This window comes from Pteropus vampyrus, unplaced genomic scaffold, assembly GCF_000151845.1.
Source record: "Pteropus vampyrus isolate Shadow unplaced genomic scaffold, Pvam_2.0 Scaffold137, whole genome shotgun sequence".
Classification (NCBI taxonomy): Eukaryota; Metazoa; Chordata; class Mammalia; order Chiroptera; family Pteropodidae; genus Pteropus; species Pteropus vampyrus.
The window spans coordinates 1,670,382-1,689,543 of NW_011888918.1; the positions used below are offsets into that span (position 1 = coordinate 1,670,382).

At 38.6% G+C, this 19,162-nt stretch overlaps 1 protein-coding gene across 4 annotated transcripts in view; it reads right to left on the reverse strand.

Moving 5' to 3' along the window:
* LOC105297244 (cat eye syndrome critical region protein 2) overlaps positions 1-19,162 on the reverse strand; it is a 56,023-nt gene that overhangs the window by 4,839 nt on the left and 32,022 nt on the right. For 2 of the 4 annotated variants that reach the window (XM_011367791.2, XM_023535185.1), the window contains 10 exons: positions 17,330-17,483; positions 9,399-9,528; positions 8,848-8,885; positions 8,674-8,765; positions 8,328-8,454; positions 7,194-7,582; positions 6,477-6,605; positions 5,448-6,285; positions 2,180-3,599; positions 859-970 (listed from right to left, as the gene is read on the reverse strand). In XM_011367791.2, the coding sequence (XP_011366093.1) occupies positions 859-970; positions 2,180-3,599; positions 5,448-6,285; positions 6,477-6,605; positions 7,194-7,582; positions 8,328-8,454; positions 8,674-8,765; positions 8,848-8,885; positions 9,399-9,528; positions 17,330-17,483 (3,429 nt within the window). The remainder of the gene's footprint in view (positions 1-858; positions 971-2,179; positions 3,600-5,447; positions 6,286-6,476; positions 6,606-7,193; positions 7,583-8,327; positions 8,455-8,673; positions 8,766-8,847; positions 8,886-9,398; positions 9,529-17,329; positions 17,484-19,162) is intronic. The other 2 variants (XM_023535186.1, XM_023535184.1) reach the window with 2 other exon arrangements.

Below are 19,162 nucleotides of genomic sequence, written 5' to 3' on the forward strand. Positions count from 1 at the left end.
ACATGGATGATTTAAATAAAATTCACATTTGTGTTAACTGTTAAAAAAATTAAATTAGTCAAAGAGCTTATAGTACATGGTTCCTCTCATCTGGGAATATGGCTTGATTTTGTTTAATCAGCCACAGTTTCCTTCCAGAGTGTGAACTCTACAGTTTTGGATCTCCCAAGTCAAACCTCAGCCCCATCACTCAGTAGCTGTAGGACTTCTTGCATGTGAAGGAATGATAATGCTGCTGCTGACAATTACTTCACGGAGGATGAGGAAAAAACTGAATAAGATACTGCATGTAGCAGCTCTTTAGCACAGTGCTTGGCACAGAAGCTGCATTCAAAAGCTCTTATTATTTTAAAATCCTGACTATCTAGTCTCCCTAAAACGAAATAGGTGGGAAGTATAAAAACAGACAAAGGATTGTATCAAATAAAAGATTTAAATAATTCCCAAACAGCTGGTTATCCTAAGAATGAGAAAAAGAAATGTGTGGCAATACTAGAGAAGCCACCTCCAGGCCTTATCTCTTGAGCTTTCCCGCTGCTGAATGAGCTGGGAGCACAAGGCCCGAGGGGCCCTTTTTACCCGACAGCCTGTAGGACATGAAGCATTTTCCAGGAAAAGTTCCTGCATAAACGGGACACCGTACAGATGTCCCCAGAACAGCAATGGAATCATATACAATTGTGACCCGTGAGCAACAAGGTGGTCAAGGCCACCAACCCATGATGCAGTCGAAAATGCACGTGTGGCTGAAGCTGGCTCTCCACATGCATGGATTCCCAACCACGCATCGAGACTACATATACTTATTTCCTACCACCCAGAGGAACAAAAGGAGCTGTAATTTTTGGTAATTTTTACCTGATCAAGAGAAAGTGTTGGGGGCTTATGTGGTGGCAGCTCTTCCTGTGATGCTGCTGGTGCTGGGGTCTTTGGGAAAGAGGGCTGTGACTGGACTGGACGCATCTGCATTCTACAGCCGCAAGGGACGGACAGGTAAGAATTAATGAAGACATATTAATTAGAAAGAAAAAAGATACTTCACTCATGAAAATCTCAGGCAGAAACCGCCTTCATTAGCCAGGTTATCAAACCTGGAATCATCGATATTTTGTCCCAACAAAACTGACATTATGTGCCTCTAGGTATGATGCAGTAAGTACACGACAACACCTACTATTTAGTGTTCTTGAAAAGTGTTTAGCTTGACTCAAACATGAAGAAACAATGAGAAGAATTCCAGAATTTGGGACACTACATGAGAACTGCCTGGACTCTTTGGAAAACAAATACAAAGAAAACAATACAATGATGGGGTGAAATGTTGTAAATTAAGAGACTAGACAGATAGAACAAGCAAATATAACTACATGAACCATAACTGGATCCTGGATGAGGCAAAAAAAAAAAAAAAAAAAAAAAAAAAAAAAAAATCAAAATAAAACAAAGAATATAGCTATAAAAGACATTTTGGGGACAAACAGAGAAATTAGGACTCTGTTAGATACTATTAATATTATTTTCTTGGGTGTGATAAAAAGTTTGGAGAATGTCCTTATTCTTAGGAGATGCATGCTGTAGTATTCAGGTGTAAAGGTCACAATCTACAATTTACTTTCCAATGGTAAGGAAAAAAGGCAAAGAAAAGAAATAAAACAAGCATTTACAGAGGTAGAAAACAAATATGACAATGTTAGATGGGGGGAGTGTTTGGAGGTAGGGTCTCCTTAGACTGGCACTGGGGAGGGGGACACACTGATGGTATTAGTTTTATGATTAGGCTTCATAATTTGATGAGGAACAAAACCTGAATATAATCTCCTATGTCCCCAGGGTTTGAGGGACCTATTTTACTTTGCCCTCAGCAGAAATGCTGAAGCCTCTGCCACCATCCCACAAACGGTGGCTATAGTGTTTCCAATACCAAAAGCTAATTAAAGTCGTTTAAATGACAATTTCCATTTGCCTTGGTGAGGGCAATACCAGAGGGGGTGGAAAAATGCCAAAGATAAAAATCAGACTCCAAGGCTAAATACATTTCCATTAAGTCTCCAATATTGATTCACAGGCTTTTCTTGGTCCTAGACCACTCAAGTTTATCTTTACTCCTGAGGACATTTTTCTTTTTAAAACTAACATCTATTTTTTTTCCCCCAGGGAAAAAAAATTAATGCAATCTTACCCTGATGGTCTGTATATTTCCTGGAAAGATCCCCTTATTCCACTTCCAGTGCCAATTTGTTCCATCATTACAGCCTGAAAGTGGCCCAGGCCCTCTTCCTGGCAGCGGTAGATGGGGCCCTCCTGAGAGAGGCCGTTGGGCTGGGCAGCCACTGGATGGTGAGGTGGGTGAGCAGCCACAGGGGAAGAATATGCCCTGGGCTGGAAATGACTGGCTGGCTGCTGAGGTGTATAAGGAGGCCCTGTTTGTAGCATCACACCATGAGGTGGGAAAGCAGATGAACCAAACCCCACCCCTGAACTCAGAGGAGGAGGAGTTCCATAGAGATACTCGTTGGCTGTCAATGAACTCTGTTGCTTGGTGGCTGCATTATGGTTGTCCAGGTCTAAAAATTCTTTGGGACTCTCTGGCCTCTCCATAGATTCATCCAGATTCTCTTCCTCTGGACCAGGATTCTGCCCGTCAGCTGAGACGACCTTAGCGGCCACCGCGTCCATTCGGGTTGGGGAAGTTAAGGCAGCATGCAGTGTCTCACAGCCTTGTAGATTAGCCACAGCATTCTTATCTGAGAAGAGGGGCCTTGGAGGAGTAGGCTGACTAGGTGGGGGCCCACCTGGGCTTCCTGGGGGATGGAGATGTCTCTGCCAGTCAGAAAAGCCCTGTGGACATGTGTAATAAGGAGTTCGCTGATAGTGATGGTAGGAAGGCTGAGGTGGTGGCTGGTAGGAATACCTCATGCCTTGGTGAGGGCGATACCGGGGAAAGACTCCAGAATGAGGGTTGTTAGAATGAAAGCTCCTAGGGGAAAAATGCTGAGGATGTGATACTGAGGGTTTACCTCCCATCACAGGACCCAAACCTTGCAGGCCTGGGTTGATGTGGTAATGTGTAGCTGAATTTGGGTATTCCAGGCTAGGCATGTACAAGGGAGAAAACTGGCTGACAGTGCCTCCCATCAAATTAGGGTCAGGATTGGGAGGCATAGCTGGGGTCTGTCCTGTACATGTCATTGTTTCCTGCAGTGTTTTGCCTCTGGGGCAGAGCAGCTTTTCTGTACCACTACCACCAAGGCCCTTCCCTTCTGATCCACAAGTGGGTGTTTCCATAATCACACCATTTTCCGGGAGAGCCCCTCTATTTGCCAGAGTGGAGAGGTCCCTCATACATCCCTGGGCTGCTGGGCTGGTGTAGCTGCTCTCCGAGGGCCAGGTATTCTTGCCCTGTATTGCCTGACAGTTGTCACCAGATGCTGAGGAGTCACTTTTGAGCTCTGTATGCTCTGCTTCTCTTTCTTGTGGCGAGCTCTGCCTGGTACAGTTGGTCTGCAGGGGAGGCGTAGGGTGAGGTAGTTGTTTGAGGTACACCCCCTCTGAAGCACCAACGCTTGGTGGCTTCTCCTCAAGCCCAGGCAAGGGATCTGCTGCAAGAAAAATGGAGAACAAAGTAACAATTTAGTAGGTGAAATGACAATACTGATGGAGGTGGCAATGAAAAGAACATAATAAGCTGCCAGATAAGGGGAGTCAGGGTTAAGGTAGATGTGTGGTCATTTATGCCTTGGCTAGAAAATTTGAGGGTCCCTGAAAGCGGTCAAGATGTCAAGGCCCTTGTACACTTACTTTCATAGACCAAGAGGTAAAACCTAGTACCTCTATAGCTACTCATAAGGTTTGCCAAAGAATGGAGATATCTTTGCCTCCCTCTTCCTGTGTTGTCACTTTCAGTTAGTGAGAGGGTGTGAAATGATTCATGGCTCACAGACTATAAGCAGATGCATGTGGAGTATGGCAGGAAGGTATGGTTGTCACTAGGATTGCAGACCAGGCTGGGAGGCTCTAAAACTTGACACAATGAGGAGACCAGGGCATGATGGGTATAGGAAGGCCGGTTCCCTGACTTGTGCCCCATCACAACATAAGCTCCACAGAAGCAGGGACTTTGTTTTGTCCCACAGCACACCCTCAATAACTGCCCAAAATGAGAAACAGATATTTGTTGAATGAAAACATTCATCTTGTCTGAATGTCTTGAAAACAAGATGCCTAGAACATAAAACTCAAAAACCATCTTTTACCTATTAGAGAAATTTAATAAATCCAATGAAATTAAATTACTAGACTCAAATGCTTAATTATAACCTCAGTCTTATTATTATATTCTTTCTAGTAGGACAGAGTAATTGTCCAGGTGTGGTCAAAATATAATTTTGGTAATAGATCTTAAGGACAAGATTAAGGATTCACAACAACTTTTAAAGATCTACTCTACTAGGATCCCAGGCTACTGATAAACTATAATTGGCTATAAAGATCAAAGGTGCGAGTTGACAATGAAAATTAAAATCTGCACTTTTTATCATTCATTCAACATAAAACACGGCAACTAACAAATCGCCTTTTCCAAGGTGTCATCAGTGGAACTCCACTGCTAGAGCCGATGTTCATAAAGTAGGCCTTTCCTCCAAAGAAACACTAAAAAGTCAGCTTGAGTTCTAGATGTACTGCCAACTTTATATGAAACCTTCATCCTATTTTATAAAAGTCCAGTCTCTATTCTTTAGTCATGTGCTGAAGAAAATTACATCCAATACATGCCAGGCATCTATCCTAGAAATAAACACTAATTACACATAGATGATTCTTCTCATCTTTTCTTCCAGATTCAGGTTTACTCTCTTGAATGGTATTTCTAAGAAATTCCTTAAAGATTTGCTAGATCTCACTGTTCTTCATTCTTAGTAGATACTGATATATATCCAAGGAATAAAAAGATAGAAATGATCAGACTTCAGGTGATATACTCTAAACTTACAACTTGCAAGGTAGGAAATTTTAAAGGCAGTTTGATGATACAGTGGTTAACAACAGGGATGCCGGATCCAGTCTGTCTGGGTTCAAACCTCAATTCCACCATTTACTAGGTAGATAAGGGCAAATAATCTAATATTTTTGTGTCTTGTATTTTCCATCTGTAAAAACAAGGCTAATAATAGTAGCTACCTCAAAGGCTTGTTCCAAGAATTAAATGAGTTAATATATGTAAGAGCCTCAAAAAAGAGTGCCTGGCATAGTTCTACATCTGTGTGGCAATTACTGTCACCAGAAATCCTTCTGGATCTTTGGACCAAAAACATCACCATGCTTGGACCACCCCTGAGTAGTTCAAGAAAGAGGCTAGAAATCAGTTTACATTTGGCTTGTGTAAAAAGATTATTCAGCAATGAAGCTTCAAGGGCTAGAAGTCATATAAAAGTAACAGTATAAATTACCTCGGTCATTCTCAGGCTCTTGTGTTTCACTGTTATCCTGTGTCCTCCCAGGGTTCCCCAAGGCAGGCTTGGGAGCTGGTACACTTGCTGATGTCGAGTGAGCTACCTGTGGAAAAGGGCCAGGTAAATGGGGAGGAGTAGGCTGTTGGGGGTGGTAAGGCACACCTGGCGGGCAAACACGGGAGGAGAGCTGCTGCATGGCGATCATCTCTGGGCTGTCCATCATGGAGTCCCCTCCTTGCACCCCTCGCAGAACCTGGGACGGTGCTCCAAATAGAGGACTTGGTGCTAGAGGTGGCTGTAACCGATGTCCACCAGATTTACAGGGTGTTCGCATATACCCTGAAGAAGGAACTCCATGAGGTAGAAAGCTTGACTGTTCAGTCCACTGGTTTGGAGGAAGAGGTGGTCTCATCACTCGGGAATCCATCATGTGACCAAGAGTACGAGTCTGAGAAGGCCCTGGCCCCATAGGGGGCTTCTCATCTGACCCTAAGGGTCCTGGGTTTGCAGCACCATGGTTTCCATTCCAGACAGCAGGGTGTACTCGATTCAGGTATTTGTATGATCGGTACATGTGGCTGGGAGGAATTTCTGAGCTTCCAGGAAAGTCTGGGGACCGGGCCGGAACCCCTCCGTGCCTGGGAGGAATAAATCCTGGTTGGAACTGAGTTGGTGGATACATATTTCCATCCTGACTGGGGCCACTTATCTGCCCAAGAGGCAAGGATCCAGGATGTGAGCCCATGTTAGAAAGGTGCATCAGCCCCCCACGCACTTGCTTCTCTTCGGGTGTGCCTAGCCTGGGTCCTCGGTGGCTGTTAATTCCAGCTGGAGCCTGGCAACAAGAAAAGACAGCAGCATTCATTAAAGCCAAAGCATAAGGTTTACCTTGTTATGTCTTTCATCTAAGTAACAGACTCTACAGAATAGGAGATGATGAATGAAATTTAACCTGGGAATAGACTGTACTGCTGAAATTTACCTGTGCAACCCTTTGTACCTCCACATTCTGAGTAGGCTGCTTACCTGCATGGCAAAAGGCTGATGCTGCTGTACAGGATCTCCGGGGTGTGGTTCTGGGACTCTAGAGGAGACATATAAGTTGGCAGGATCTGATCCTCGAAGGGGGCCAAAAGTTCCTGGTACTGTCGGCCTCTGTAGGGTATTGAGTAAAGACAAGGAGGAGGAGGAAAAAAAAAGAATGAAAATGAGGACTTTCCTGAAGATGAACATAACATAGACCACTAACACTCAGCAAAGAGTGCCAAAAAAAGGAAGACTGCTAGCACAGGGGCTCACCTGGATCAGGAATGACTTCCGAGCCCAAAGCAATCTCCTTCTCCAGGAGAGACAAACTGGTGTTTACCTCTCATTATTGCTCTCTGATCACCAAGAGCCTTTTTAGCCAATTTTTTCCCTTCATTGCCCCCCACCATGAAAATTTAAAACCACAGATACGTTGTATATCTTACGTATTGTAGGTACCTCTGTGCTTTATACATAAAAAGACTTGAGATTTTTTTAATCCCAATTTTTGCCCACATCGAGAATGTGCGGTTCAAATGACTAAGAGAAAGGAGGATTTAAAATAAAGGAAGAATAAAGGAAGGACAGATGAAGGGAGAAAAAAAAAATCATCTACACACAGTGCAATTATTATGGAAGAGGAACCAATTGAAGGCTTTACTTTCCTTTGAATTCACCAACTAGGGGAACCTCAGCAGAATTTCAGCTATCCCTTACCATCTGGTTTAAAAGGGGTGCCTGGTTAGGCATCCCACCATAATGCAGGGGACGAGGAAGGCCTCGGCCATTTGAGGAGCCCACCTCCCGAGGGAGTTGCATGGAGCTGCTGCTCTGATCATCCCCAGAAGAGGAAGCTCGGCGTGCAGGTGGCAATGACTTTCCTCCATTCTCCACGGGCTGCTGTTTCCTGCTGGGTCCTTCAGAGTCCCTAGACCGGGTCCAGACGTGGCTTCCACCACTTCGCCCAGTCCGACTCCGTCTCTTCTCCCGCTTTTCATCCTCTCTGATCCAAAATTCTTCATCTGTGTCTCCATCTTCGCCAGGAAAATGCTTCATCATCGCCCGATGGAAACATCTCTCTAAATTATCTGACATCTTGGTATACTCTATAGGAAGATATAAGGATTGACCTCCATGTATAGCTTTTACAGGCATCAAAAGACAATTATACTACTACTAAACAAAAGATGCTATCGGGGTAAACTCTTGAGCTTAATTCAACTTGAGTGCATATTATGTTGCAGAGCTATGTACACAAGATGAAGACATGGCTTCTGTCCTAAAAGGTTTCCAGGCTGTATGGCAGGGACAGTGACTCTAGGACCATTACCCTAAATCAGTAAAAATTTAATTAAGCTTCAAAATATTAAATATAACCACTGAATCTGCTTAGGTTTTAAACTAAGGCATTCAGAGTTCACACACAAATAGCTCCCAGTTTCTCTATCTGGAGCCACATATACTTTGTTATAGAGAGCTACTCTGGTATATACTTCTCAAGATGATTTAAGAATCAGCTCCATCTAGATTCAGTTTCACCTGTGGTTAACTGTCTGTATTAAGGAGGCACAGCACAAACTGGACCCAGACTGGTCTAATGGATGAGAAATAAACTGAGCAGTATGCCACAAGCTGCACTTTCCTGTTGTGTGGGATACAGGAGAGAGTCCTGGCACATACTGTATAAGTGGTTAGAATGGCCAATCCCATGGCTTTTAATACACATTCTTTTTATAGTCCTAAAGAAAAGTCTGAATCAATAGAGTGTATATTTCTAAAAACAGAAGGTATTTTACTCTTGGTTCTAATGGTACAGCCCATGTGCACGCACAACAACCCCTTCCCACGTACCACTACTTTCTCCATTATATTTTCGACAATTCCTGAACATAGTCTTCATGTCATTTACAAATTCCTCCTTGGTACAGTATAAACCTCCATTCAGTTTCTTCTCCATGCTTGAAATATCCATAGGAACCTAAAACAGGATTCATTGAATCACGATATGCTAGAGCAAATGTCTCATAGTCATTATGAGGCAAGGGAATCATGCTGTTACGAGCTGCTCAAAAGCCTGGTATATAACCAGCAATTCTGACTCTCAAGGAACAATGGATGAACTTAAAACAAAAAACAACAAAAAGCAAGAGAGCAAAATACACTCTGGTAGGTTTAACTGCATAGTAGGTATAACTACCTTAATAATCTGGTAATAGTTTGGGGCATACGATTCATCCACAGGTTCCAAAAAGGGCCAGGAATCCTTGTGAGCCTTTACCACATCTAGAACTGAGAGCCGAAGAGGAGAGCTTAACACACTCACATAGAAGTACTTTTACCAGAAACACGACAGTTGAGAATGGGAACTGACCTTTATACATGGCAGTGAAATCATCATCCAACTCAAAGCTGTAAATAACAACATAAGAAATTAATAATAACTTTGACCACCTTTTTCTTTAGCTCTCTTAATTCAAACATAGACACGGCTGATTACACCCAGTTTTAGAACAGTCCCAATAATTTTTTAAAGGATACATTTGTAACACTGATAACACTTCAGAAAATTATTAAAATGAGAGCACATTTCGGCAAAAAAGGGAATACCACTTTTCTCATCTATAAAATGATGGTGGTAGCTTAGATGATCCAGAACTTAATTTATGACCCTATAATGGTTATTTAATAGAGCATTCTTTTCCAGGTTTTATTTCACTCCAATGTCTATTTTTGTGATATAAAGAATAACAATCCCAAAGAGCACAGAGTAGAACAAGAAGCTCATGAACACTATTAGCTACCATACAGGGTTGTTTTAAGAATTAAATGAGGAAAGTACTATTAGCACAATTAGTACTATTAGCACAATGCCCGAATGCTTAATAAATGTTACAGGTTGCTACTGTATTATTAAATACTCACAGGTCTTTAGTCTTTTTTTCTTCTCTTATGGGGGAATTAGGGTCCAGATGGGAAAGTTCTGGGGGGAGCTCCTTCCCTTGAGCCAGCAGCCATGCCCTTTCTTCCCTGAGCTTTCTCCTCTTGGCTCGATCTACAATTAACACAAAGGATTACAGTACAAGTGAGTTAAGTACTCTCTACTTAACTAGACGCTGAGTAAATCTCCTTAGCAATTGTAATTGTGAGAGAAATCAAAGTAGTATCATGAAATTACTTGTGCTTCCTTTGCGAGCCTCTTTTCTGGTAATTAGGATAATTCCTATAGATGAATGCTTTATGAAACTCGTTTATAAAAACGAGTGGGATTGTTTCCTCTCAGTCATACTGAGTTCAACTTGGGGGATGAAGGCAGTAGGGTAGGCATTAGGATCGGGGGAGAGAAAGAGCAAGGCTGAAGAAAAATGGAATTAGAAGAAAAAAGAAAAAATATAAGATTAAATGAGGATTATCCTTTTTTGACTACTGGAGGCCTTTCCTTCCTTCTCTTTCAAAAAAGCAACACACATTTTTAGGACCAGCCTCTCAATCTAAACATACAGGACTTTATATGCATATCCAAGCTCTCAAGGTTCTGGATTTATAAAAGCATCCATGCACATCAATTGTCTTTGCTCTCCATCCCACCCCCACACTAGCAGCTGGCCCCTACCAAGCCAGTGGCAGTAATAAGTCTGGCTGGGAACAAGGCAAAGATGCCAGCTGGAACTGGAATGGAGCTGGAAGGCAGGGATGATTTTTTTCTGGCTCACAGCCACACCCATTACACACACTTGCCATTCTACTACTAACCTGATGGGGCACTCAATGCCAGTAGGGAACAGGAAGTTCAGGAGTAAAGATAAAAGGCAGGGAGATGAAGAACAGGTAAGACACAACGAAGGGAGAAGCTAGGAGAGACCTTGTTTTCTTTTCCTAAGGGATAGGTCCTGTGTTTTCCACTGCTATGAGCATATGATTCTGCACTGCTATGAGCATATGATTCTGCAAACTGTTTTCCCTGTCAAATTCCATTTGACTTTTTTATGTTTCTAGATTATTTTCATTTATAAATTTAGAGTAATCTATATCTGCTTTAACTAATCAAAAGCACTTTGCTATACACTTTATAAATTTTTTAAAAAGAGAACTATTAGCTTAAAGAAAATTATGACTAAATATCGTGTATCTACCAAATTGTCAAAGCTTAACATTTAAAGTTTTTAAAGTTTCTGCATTTTTTTGCATTTTGTAAACATGATAATGACCATTCTTTTAACATGTCTTCTTGTACATATGTGTGAAAGTCCTCTAAAATACAAACCCAGCAGTGGAACTGCCAGATAGAGTATATATGTTAACTTTATCGGGCATCGTCAACGTGATTTCCAAAGCGTTATAAGCCATGCTTTCAACAGTGATGAGTTACCTCACCCTTGCTTGGTATGATAAAATGTTAGCATTCTGCCAAACTGATAGGTATGACATGGAATTCTGATGATTTCGTTTTCATTTTCCTGATTGGAGTGAAAAATGAATACATTTTCAATTTACTGGCCATTCAGCATCCTCTTCTGTGAATTTCCTGTTATACACTTTGCCTTTTTTCCCCGTGGGCTTTGGATTTCTTACTAATTTGGAGAAGTGCTTTAAATAATGCTTGTTGATTATGTGTTAAAGTTATCTTTTTCTACCTGATGATTTAAAAATTTGTTTATGGTGTTTTTGCCACGTTTTTCAACAATTAATGTAGTAGAATACATCAATCTCTTTCCCCTTATAGTTTCAACTCTTTGTTCTTAAATTTTTTAAAATTTCAGTATCTTGAAGATAGTCACCCGTATTTTCTTCAAAAAAGTTTTGGCCTTTAGTCTATCTAGAACTTATTATCCGAGAAGCAAGAGATGTTATTTTTTTTACCCCTATCAGTAAGCAGTTGTACTGGCACCATTACTGAAGAATCCGCATTCTCCCCCAAGGTCTGTTTCTAGGTATTCTATTTAACTGCTCTCATCATCTACTCCATATGCCGATACCATGCTTTCATTCACTGTAACTTTTATTTTATCTGTTAGAATGAGTGTTCCCACCATATTGTTTTTGGAAATTATCTTAGCTATCCTTAGCCCTCTGCTTTTCTGTATAAATTTTAGGAACTTAAAATGACTAATTATCAAACACTGACTCAGGGTCCGATTTCTCACATTCAATATTTTTTTTTAGAAGTTGGTTTATTCGAAACAAATCCAGAAAGGTTCATACACTGCACGTGGTTGACACGTTTCTTAAATATAGTTGAATTTCTAACAGTGCTCCCCCCACCTCCAGTTTATATGCGGGAGAAACGTCATTTTGTCTTTATAGAATTTTCCACATTATGGATTTAGCTGATGGCATCCTTATTGTGGTGTTAATGTGTTCTTGTAAAACTGGCAGTTTTATCTAGAGGCTCTGGTCTGACAAACAGGTTTGATTATTTGAGGGGGAGCAATATTATTTCACAGATGATGCTGTATACTTTTTCATTATATCAGGAGACATAATTATCTGGTTATCTTCCTGTGATGTTAAATTAAATCAGTGTTAACCTGATCCTTCCCTTTCAGTCTTTAACCTAAAGATTAACAGAATTCCAAGACAGAATTAAGCTGCAGAGAACATTATTTGTGTGACTGTTTTCTCAATAATTCCAATGTATATATCTAGTACCTCTAAGGATGCACAGGAGAGAAGTTAATTCATTGCATGCAACAGATGCCTTAGGGCAGGGGTTTGCAAAACAGCCAACTACAGAATGTAGCACAACTAGCTGACTGCTTTCATAATAATGAAGTTTTATGAGAGCGCAACCCTGTATGGCCTCCAAGCCTAAAATATTTACTATCTGGCCCTTTACAGAAGTTAGCACATCTCTACTTTATGGCATTTAGGCTTAATAGTGCCCAGAAATAGCTTTGCTTAGACCCACTTTTTAATCATTTGTTATTCTATTTTTCCTGCTACATTCATTAAACAAATCCTTATTTTCCTCGGCAATTATTTGCATATTCTGAAATACCGTCTGTAAAGAAAACAAAACTGCTTCTTTCCTTCTATTTTATCAATTTTTAAAATACCAAGTTATCCCATTTAACTAAAATGATTGCTGATTTTTTAAAAAATACTACCATTATGAACTTATAAATTTGTTTACTTGATATTTTTTAAATCTATTGAGGTTTTATTTTTTCAACGCTCAAAATGTCTCGTTTTGGCAAGTGAAAGTCCCTTACAGTTGGCTTCTGTGTTTTTAAATACAACTTCCAGTAGTCTTTTATGTTTCCATGTTTTCTGTTTAAGGGTCTAAGTTCATTTTATATTTTTACTGCTAAAGTACTGGAATCAGTCATTTCTCCAGAGACTTGGTTCCTTCTGGAGGGGAATTATATTTAGAGACTACCATCTGAATGTTACAAATTCTCCTTGCTATGGGTTGTGCTATCTTTTTAAAACAATACATTTATACACATACATCTTTTTCCTTTCTAGAGAAGAAATCCTTACAGAACAATACAATGTGGAACAGAAGGAAAGACAGAGGAAATCTTTGCTTTCTTCTGGACTTTGAAAGGGAATAGTTCTTATGTCTCCCCATTAGATAGAATGTCTACTTAGATTTTTTTCTTACAGATCCTGGTTAAGGAAATCCCCTTCTCAGTTTTTAGAAATCACCACAGCCCAAGGAATGCCAGGCATCACAAGAAGCTGGAAGAGGCAAGGAAGGATTCTGCCTGAGCCTTCAGAGAGTGTGACCTTGTCAACATCTGGATTTCAAGTTTCTAGCCTCCAGAACTGTCAGTGAATAAATTTCTGCTGTTTTAAAACACCTACTTATGGTCATTTGTTATGGTAGCCCGAGGAAACTAATGAAGAATCCAATCACATTTTCTCCAGAATCCTATTGTTGCTTCTGACAAGTCTGCTATCCTCTCAAGGAAATGTCTTTTCCAAGCTGGTTATTTTAAATACCTGCGGCCATATGTTCTAAAATTCAGTACACCATGTATCTACACGTAATTTATATCTAGTTTACATCTTGTTTTCTAAATCTGAGAATTTGTTTTTCATCTAATCAAGAAAATTCTGAACTATTATGTCTGATTATTTTCTCTGCCCTATTTTTTTGATTCTTTCATTTTAAAACTTATAGTAGATCCACATTGGATCATTCATGCTACACACCACCTGAGTCCATTATTAAGCTATTTCCATCAGTTCCAAATCCATCATTTCTCCATTCTCTGCCGGTTCCATATAGTCTGTCAGAAGTAGGTACTAGAGGGAGAGTGGGAGGCCAGATGAGAGCAGAAGAGATTTCTTTCTTGTTCACTTGCTGTTGCTGTTTAGTAACATGCCAGCAATAAATACCAGTATCTTCATCGGAGGACACACAGTTGACCCTGATGACCAGGTTCTTTTTGTTAGTCTCAGACCCAGGCTTGATGCCTGCCTTCAGAGCTACCAGCAATGCCCCATCTTCCAATGTCTGGGATCCAACTCTGCAGAGCCTTTCCTCAACTTCTAGGTTCTGATGACTCCAATCCCCTTCCCTTTGTTCTCCTTGCTTTAGGGGGTGTTAACTCCCTTTCAACATTTTTCTCTAACTCCATTTAACCAAAGACTTTAGTTTTGTTTTCATGACTAGACACTGAATGATTAAAGCAAAAGTAACTTCTTTCATCACATCCATCTTTATCTCAGGGGATGTGTACCTAAGTTGTTTAATCCAGTTATTGAGTTGTTATTCCAATAAACATACTTTACATTTCTAGGAATGCTGTGTGTTTCTCTTGAATCTGCCTGTTATTTTCAAAGTTATTTTTTATGTTTACAATTCTTTTTAATATCTGATAATGCTAAATATATTTATTTCTTGTCTAGTACATGTACCAACTATTGTTCACAGTAGTGCTTCCTTGTGTGCTTTCAAAGTCTAATTTTCTATTCATCTTTTGCAGAGATTTATGTATGGTTATCATTCCTGGGGAGAGGTAGAGAATCCCTAGATTGACCGCAATTCAACCTAATAGTCTGTCCACTAACTTACTGTTGTTTTTAGTCTCCCTAAAAATAGTTCCTGACAAATTTCCTTCCTTGGTTAAGATTTCAGATGTATTCTTTAAAAGAGTATTTACACAATATTAGATAAAATATTATAACATACAGACAATATATTACAAAAAGAACCACCATGTATTTGATGCAAGAAGTTTTAGATTATGTATCAACCATACTGAGAATAAGAAAGTCTCAATAATGTCCATTTCCATATTGACTTAGCATGAATATTTGTTATAATCTAGTCTTGTGACATCCTTTTTATACAAAGATAATACTAATAAATAGCAGTATGTTTGGCCTTTCCTTTTAAAAAAAATTTAGTAAAAAATACGTAAACCTCTTGAACTATTTTAAGTGTACAATTAAGTGGCACTGGGTACATTCAAAATATTGTGCAATCATTATTACCATTATCCATTTCCAGAATTTTTATCATCCCAAACAGAAACTGTGTACCCATTTAATAGTATCTCCTTATTTCTCTCTCCTCTTGGCTTGTAGTATGTATCAGAATTTCATTCCTTTTTAAGGCTAAATAACCATCCATTTAAGGCTAAATAAAAACGTTGTATATACTTTTTGTGAGACGAACATGATAACCACTACACTTATGGAAATGTGGTACCATTCATTGTATGTTTATCCATTCATCTACTGACAGATATCTGAGTTGTTTCCACCCTTGTGATTCTTTCTACTTTTCTTAATCCATTTCCCTCCTTTCAAATTTCTTTAAACAAATGAAAAGCTGTGAGCCCTCTCCTTTGAAATATGTGCTTATATGTCACAACATTAGTTTTGTCAGCAATTTCAGGGAACCCCTATACTAGTGACTGACTGCCAGCACTGCATAGAAGCATATAACCAAACAAAATTAGTTCATAAGTTGTTTGCTTCCTTTATACAGACAATAAATGACAATATGAAAAAAGTTCTGATTCACTCTCACAAATATTAGTCATTATGGTAAAAAGACCCACATAATGAAATCCTCTTAGAATTTAATGTCTCAAAAAGTTTGTTTCTCTGTTAGCTGTTTTAAACATTAAAATTCTCCTATCAACACATAACTTATTATTTCCCTTTACTGAAACTTAGCTGCCAAGGAGTCAGGAAAGTTTATTGTCATAACCATTTTATACCTTGTAAAAATTCCCTCCACATTTCCTCCATGGAAACTATCATTTGTGAGCTTGCTGTGTGCCAGAGACTATCCCTTTTTTCATTTAATCCTTCTAACAAACAAGGTCGGCACAGCACTATGCAATATGACCCCTGGCTTACCTCTATGAACTCATTTATTGCCAGTCTTCTACCTGCTTTGCTCACTTTTGATCCAGGCATACTGGCCTTCTTGCTGCATATTCCTAATCTCAGTGCATTGCACTTGTTATTCCCTCTGCCTACAATGCTGTTCCCCATCAGATATTCATGCAGCGCCCTCACTCATTTCATTATTAAATGTCACATTTTCAGAAAGGGCTCTCTTGACAATCTTACTTAAATGCCACTTTTTATCTCTAAAGCAGTTTTATTTTTCTTCAGATCACTTACCACTATCTATGATTTGTTTACTCTCTGTCTTCCCACTATTAGAAGGTAAATTAGATAAAAGAAGTAACTTATTTTATTTAATACTATATTTCTACAGTAGTGCCTGGCACACAATGGGTGCTCAAAACTATTTTTTGATTTGAAGAACAATCTCTAACATAGGTATTATTAATCTTACAGGTACAGAAACTGAGCCACAAAAATAAGTTTTGGACCTGTCTGTATAAATTGAAGGTCAAACTGACAATAGTGTACCCAATAATAACTCCACTGAAAATTATAGAATCCCACTGAAAAATATAAATGAATAAGAGTTATAATTACTACGTTGAGGAATTTAAATCTAACATAGGAAATAAAACACAAGCAAAATTTTACAACTTGGATATGTTACATAATGTGGCACAGGCTAAATCTGCATATTAAATATGCTAAGGGATTTTAGAATGAAGAAATGATCAAAGTAGGAAGAGTGTTAACCTATTAAGAAACAGAAGTCACAGCTCAGGAATGGAAGTAAAAATGCACAGAGTAAGACTAGAGTACTTTAAATTTTATAGCCAAAATTTACTTAAATTTTTCATTGAAACACTGCATAATAATCAAAACCACATCATGCTATTTTATTAAAAAAAATTAAAAGTTCAATACATTTATTTAAAAGAAAATAAATATTGGTTGATATGCAACCAAGCCAAATGACCTGTTATCACAGGACATATTAGGTTCGGCTTATAAATATAACTGCTACCTAAGAACCAGAGATAGTTATTCTTTGCTATAACTACAAATGAAAGAAAAATCCCATTACACAAAGAGTAGGACCTGGATGGACCTAAACCTGAAAAAACTACTTGCCCTCTTAATATTAATTATAATATTCTAGATTTATATTGTACCATACTTGAAAAAAATCTCTAAGATTTTCTTAAGAAAATTTCATTTGTGTTTAAAATTATTCATGAAATTAGTTGTCATTAATAAGACCTCCCTCCATTCTATGCAAGGGACATAGGAGAGATAAGAACAACAAGCAAGAGACTGAAAGATCCAAAATGACAAATAAAAGTGTTGTAGTAGGAATGCAATGGCAATGAGATTGGATCCAGCTGAATAAACAAGACAGAATACAATTTATAAGAGAAAAATTGTCAGAAAAACCTTAGATAATGACAGAATCCAGTTTGATGTAGCCTTGGCTATAGGAGGGCTATTCCCATACCACATGTACCTTTCCTGACTATGTAGGAAAGACCACATACCTTCCACTGCCTTGACCTTTTCTTCCAACTCTCGTTTCCTTTCTTCCTTTAGCATCTGCTCTTGCTCCTTCTTCTGCACCGCGAGAAGAATTTGACGTTCTTCTTCCTCTTCTTTGCGCTTCTGTTTTTCTATTCTGGTAAGCACAGGCGTCTCCTGTGAGGAGCCAATAAGTGTACAGAGTCAATATACAACAATGTAAGATCAGTTCTTCGCTCTGAGTTAAGATTCAATTTTTACTGGATTCAATCTATTTAATATTAGATAACTAAGGAATTTACATCTTAACTATAAACTCATTTTATCATCTAAAGAATACATGTATGAATGTAAATGTAAACACTGACATTAAAACAGTGAAAATTGAAAACATGGTAAAAGTTTCAGGCCCAATGATTTACACAAATTGTAGTCTTTGGAAGATAATCCAATCCTATGAATATATTTAACCAGAGCAACTGAGGCAGTTGGGAGATTTAATATTTGCTATAAGGGAAATCTTAAAAAGTACCCCTATCTAAGTAAACTAAAATGATGAAAGACAGCTGCTAGACAGAATACAGGCTCACAATTTCAACAATGTGCATCATTTTGAAACCCTTAACTTTTATATTTTTCTTTACTAATAAAGTAATGAATAAATTGGGGGTTTGGTGGAAAGGGCCACCGTTTGCCTTAAATACACTGGGAATTTGCCTAAGAAATCTAAGAAAAGGTACACAAAAGAAACAGGACTATTATCATAATTTATGAAAGTTTTATTCTATATATTTTCCAGTATAACTAATTCTGAACCATTCTGTAGCCAGAACACTGTAGATATAACTGCAAATTGTTTATTTTCAATTTCTGCCCTTGACTTTTGTGATGTGAAAGCTAAAACCTTTTATTTTTTAAACTGTTATTGAAGAAGTAATAACTATTGCCTGCAAGAGAATGTATAAAAGTTGAAACTTAATCAGGAATGTGAAACTTTTCTTATAGGATCTTTTTAATAGGAAGACCTAAGAATCTTTAAGTTAGATAAATTTTTAAAAGTTTCATACTGGGAAAATTGCTCAAATGGTTTGTGGGGAGAAAAAAGGTGAATGCAGACTGCCATTTACCCAAGTCATTAAATACCGAAACGGCTCTGATAAAAATTTTATGTTATTTTCTTTATAATCCTTAAAACCAATTTAGATTCTCATTCGACTCAAATTTTAGAAGCTGTCTTGCCTAGATAGTAAACCTTTTCAAAGTCCTTTTTAATTATTCAAATTCTATAAGCCTGACTAAATAATTTGCTACCTAGAAGGTAAAATCTGGAACGAAAGAGATGAAAATGAAACAAAAATAACCATTATTACTGTATATATTACTGTACTCAAAGGAGCTTCAATAGCCCAAGTAGAACTAAAGTTCCCTAAAATCTGTATCCTATAATCAGAGCAGGCAGTTGGATATGTTAGATATTGTTTCTGAAATGGGAATGCTCCTGGCATTAAAGCAACAACAATTCTTCTGAAAAATACACCTGTAACTATGGCCTCCTAAATGCCAGTTAAGCACCTCTGCAATTTATAAGTACCACCCCCTCTAGCCTCCCCCACCCTCCAGGTCCTTACTTATTCCAACTTTTTGGCAACATCTTACTCGGTTGAGAAGTTATGATGGAACTACAGTTAACAAACCAAACATTATGCCTTTGTTCTTTGCAGCTGTATATTGACTCCACGCAGATAGCTTTAACATATCGATTCATAGGGTAGGGGAAAAAGGAGGAGATAGAGGAAAACTAAAGCCTTGTCGAAAGAATTATTGCATTCAAAGAAAACTGCAGTACTTTCTATAGG